Raw genomic sequence first — 4,028 nt, 5'->3', positions numbered from 1 at the left:
AAAAAAAAAAAAGTTTTAGGCCAATCTGGGTTACACATTGTGATCCTGCCTAAAAACTCAGAGCCCTACTCCTCAGCAAGCATAGGGTTTAATTCGATTAGAAGAGGTCAGGTTTGAGACCGGCTGCCTCCCGACCAGATGGTGGGAGCCTTGAGGCCTTTTATCTTTCTGGCCAGTTGCACAAAGGAGAGTCCAATAATGCCAGCTGAATTAATGGAAGTCTGATAATGAGAGCAAACACTTATTCTGCGCTCACAAGTATCAGGTGCTCCCAAGTATACTCCTGAAGTATAAGGTGCTGGGCACTGTAGACATAAAGGAACCAGTCGCAGCCAAGAGAAAATCACAGCGCTGTTTCAGAGACGAGCAGCTGAGGTTCACCCGGGCTGAGTCTATGACCCAACTGTGACACAACAGCACGGTGCCTTGGAGCTGCTCGTGGCTTCTGACTTTTTCATTGCAGACAGCTTCAAAGGTCACAAGACTTGTCTTGTGTTTGAGTTATGAAAAAAAAAAAAGAGAGAGAGAGAGAAAATATTGCCGTATTGAAGTGTATTCAAAAATCAGGCTGTCAAAAGAAATTAATCAACAGGATTTGTTATTGTTCGTTTTCTTGACACAGAGTCTTACCTAGTACAAGCCAGCCTGGAATTCACTATGTAGCTGAGGATGACCTTGAACTCCAGATCTTCATGCCTCCAAAAAGATCTGCATGTCTCCAGTTACTGAGTTCTGGGATTAAATGTATGTAATGCCATATCTGGCTAGAATTCCTTATTGTTTGCCTCTTAGGTGCTGGGATTACAGGTATTTACTAAAGTTTTCCAGCCATCCTGTCCCTTCAGTCCTGTCCTGTTCCCCTTCCTGTCCCTTCAGTCCTGTCCCCTTTCCCCTCCCCATCCCTCCTTATCCTCCTTGAGACAGGGTCTCACTGTGTAGCCATATGTAAGGCACCTTGGTCTTGAATTTGCCACAACCCTGCTTCTGCTTCCTGAGTACTGGGATTCCAAGCCGAAGCTATTACCGTCTTCTTTCTTTCCTTCTCTCTCTCTCTATATTTCTTTTTCTCTTCCTTCTATTTGATTGTTTTGAATGCCTCCTCCTCCTTCTCTCTCTCTCTCTTTCTCTCTCCCTCTCTCTCTTTTTTTGGTTTTTCGAGACAGGGTTTCTCTGCATAGCCCTGGCTGTCCTGGAACTCACTTTGTAGACCAGCCTGGCCTCGAACTCAGAAATCTGCCTGGCTCTGCCTCCCAAGTGCTGGGATTAAAGGCGTGCACCACCATGTCCGGCTCTTTGTTTTTTTGAAACAGGGTTTCTCTGTGTAGCCCTGGCTGTCCTAGAACTCACTTTTTAGACCAGGCTGGCCTCTGAACTCAGACATCTTCCTGCCTCTGCCTCCCAAATGCTGGGACTAAAGCTGTGTGCCACTGTGCCTGGCTCACATCCTGTTTTCTTGATTTACATGGCTTTTGTTAACACAATCTGTTTATTTGTTTTCCAGACAGGATCTTAGCCCAGACTGGTGCTCCTCTGGCCTGAATGTCCCATGTGCTGAGGTTATATATGAACTACTATGCCTGGCTTGGAAATTATTTAATTTTTGAAGAAAAAATACATTTACTTGTGTGTCTCTTTTGAATGCATGTGCTCTCTACCACTGAGCGACATACACCACTCTACTTCAAGGTTACCAAGCCTTAGCCCTGTTTTATTTATTTATTTATTTTGGTTTTTCGAGACAGGGTTTCTCTGTATAGCCCTGGCTGTCCTGGAACTCACTTTGTAGACCAGGCTGGCCTCGAACTCAGAAATCTGCCTGCCTCTGCCTCCTGAGTGCTGGGATTAAAGGCGTGTGCCACCAAGCCCGGCAGCCCTGTTTTTTCTTTCTAGCTGATCTTTTTTAAAAATATGGTGTGGGGGATTTGACCCCAGGGTCTTGAGCATGGTAGAAACAGGCTTCTACCATTGACTTAAGCCGCACTTTGAATGCAATTCTGCAATCTGCAGACAAACTTCTGAGCTGACCCCAAGCTACAGCCCTGGCCACTGGTCTCCACAAAGCTCCTACTGTAATCCCGGACAGGCTGCTCTTCTTACATTTTAGTCCTTCTGTTAGAAGGTTTCACACACGGTGACCAGGAATAAATAGGGATCCAGGCAAAGATTTGAGCCAGCATGAAGGCATTAGGCAGATAAGTAGTCATGTCTCTGAGACCAAGGCTCTTGTGGAAGACGCAACTGCTCGGGGCCAACAACATAAGCCAACTTTGCAGTAGCCTTTGGGTCATCGAGGAGGGCCTGAGCTTGCTTCTGGTCGGCCACTGGATGAGATAAACTCCTTCAGTCCTCCATCGCCAGAAGCCAGAGAAGAAGCCTGTAAAAGGTGACTTTTCTTGTCACTTCGAACCTTGGCTCTCCTTGTTTATCCCTAGAGAGTGTGCCACATCACCCTGTTAGAGACACATGATCGGGGGCTGACGACTTAGCATAACTTATAATTTCGCTAGATCCTCTGGGACACTCAGGTTGCCAGCTCCGTTGCTGTGTGAGGGATGATGGTGATGGGGAGCGCATTAAGAGGCTCCAGGTTCACGGATGGAGTTAAGTTCAGATCTCCATTCGTGTAACTCAAGTGACATCCCCATAGTCCTGCTAAGACATCACCGAAGATACAAGTTTCAACCGAGTCCCTCCCTCCAGCTGTCAGCTGCCGCGTTGGCTCGCGCTGGAGAACTAAGTTTGGACTCCGCAGGTGGGATGGGCGGGACCGTCGTGGCGGGGGCGGGGCCCCGCGAAGGACAGGAATGTTAGTCCGCGCCACGTGGCTCCGCCCCCAGCATCCCGCGGGGCGGCGCGCCCTGCTGCAGACGAGCGTCATGGCTGCTTGGAGACCGCCCCGGGTTGAGGAGCTGCTGGCCGAGGCCCGCCGGGCCTTCATGGAGGAGTTTGGAGCCGAGCCTGAGCTGGCAGTGTCGGCGCCGGGCCGCGTCAACCTCATCGGGGAGCACACGGACTACAACCAGGGCCTGGTGCTGCCCATGGTGAGGGGCCGCATTGGGGACCCTTCCTTGTGTGTGCTGGCCCGGCCTGCGGTAGGGAAGGGCTGGCATAGGGGGCACGGGAGGGCGGGTACCCTCCGGGTGGAAGGCGGAGTGAGGCGGTCTAGCAGACGTGAGAGACCCCGGGACGTGCAGTTGTCCACGTGCGAAGACAGGAAGCCAAGAGCTGGGGGAGGGGGGCTGTGCAGTTTGTCTTCTCGAGCCCGCCTTCTGGGGGCATCGCCCTCAACTTGGAAGTATGAACCTCTTAAAAATGTGAGGATCAAGGTAGCAATGTAAGAGAGTATTAGGCATGGTGGCGCATTCCTTAATAGTCCAGTACTGGGGAAGCTGATGCATTAGAATTGCCACGAGTTCAAGATCAGCCTGGACTACAAAGTGAGTTCCAGGACAGCTTGGGCTGTAAGATTCTTAAGGAGAAAAAAAAAAAAAAAAAAAAAGGAGGTTATTTAGTCCTCTGTCTTTGATTGGGCCCACAGCACCGACCTAGACCTATGTAAAGGTAGACCTCCCCCGGCCCATCCCCTTGAATTTAAGAGAAAACAGTAGATCCATAGAGCACTAATGACTCCCTCAAAGTCACACAGCGCGTTCTTGGACTGTGACTTTCAGCCTGGGTCTCTCAGCGCAGAGGGAGCTGGGTCCAGGTGGGAGGAAGTTGGGAGCCCCTCTGGGCCTGTATTTTGCCTAAGATCGCTATCTGTCCCCTTTGGCCCACAGTTGGACGCTAGGTAGGGCAGAGTCCAGGCTCGCATTCCTATCGCCACTGGCCCCGCCCCTGAAGCCCCAGAAGGCTGTGCTCCAAGCCCCCAAGGCTTAACTGAAGTGCTTTCTCCCATTTCCTTCAAGCTAAGCCTATTCCCTTCACGTCCCTCTTTTCTTTTCTTTTCTTTTCTTTTCTTTTCTTTTCTTTTCTTTTCTTTTCTTTTCTTTTCTTTTCTTTTCTTTTCTTTTCTTTTCTTTTCTTTT

General features: G+C 49.9%; 1 protein-coding gene across 1 annotated transcript in view; it reads left to right on the top strand.

Moving 5' to 3' along the window:
• The first annotated feature begins 2,841 nt into the window (after positions 1–2,841).
• The window catches only part of Galk1 (galactokinase 1), a 4,642-nt gene continuing 3,455 nt past the window's right edge, over positions 2,842–4,028 (top strand). The window contains exon 1 of the mRNA XM_021214118.1: positions 2,842–3,041. Coding sequence (XP_021069777.1) covers positions 2,877–3,041 — 165 coding nt within the window. The 5' untranslated portion in view covers positions 2,842–2,876. The remainder of the gene's footprint in view (positions 3,042–4,028) is intronic.

The sequence above is a fragment of the Mus pahari genome, chromosome 14 (assembly GCF_900095145.1).
Source record: "Mus pahari chromosome 14, PAHARI_EIJ_v1.1, whole genome shotgun sequence".
Lineage (NCBI taxonomy): Eukaryota > Metazoa > Chordata > Mammalia > Rodentia > Muridae > Mus > Mus pahari.
This window is presented reverse-complemented; position numbering and strand designations above follow the sequence as displayed.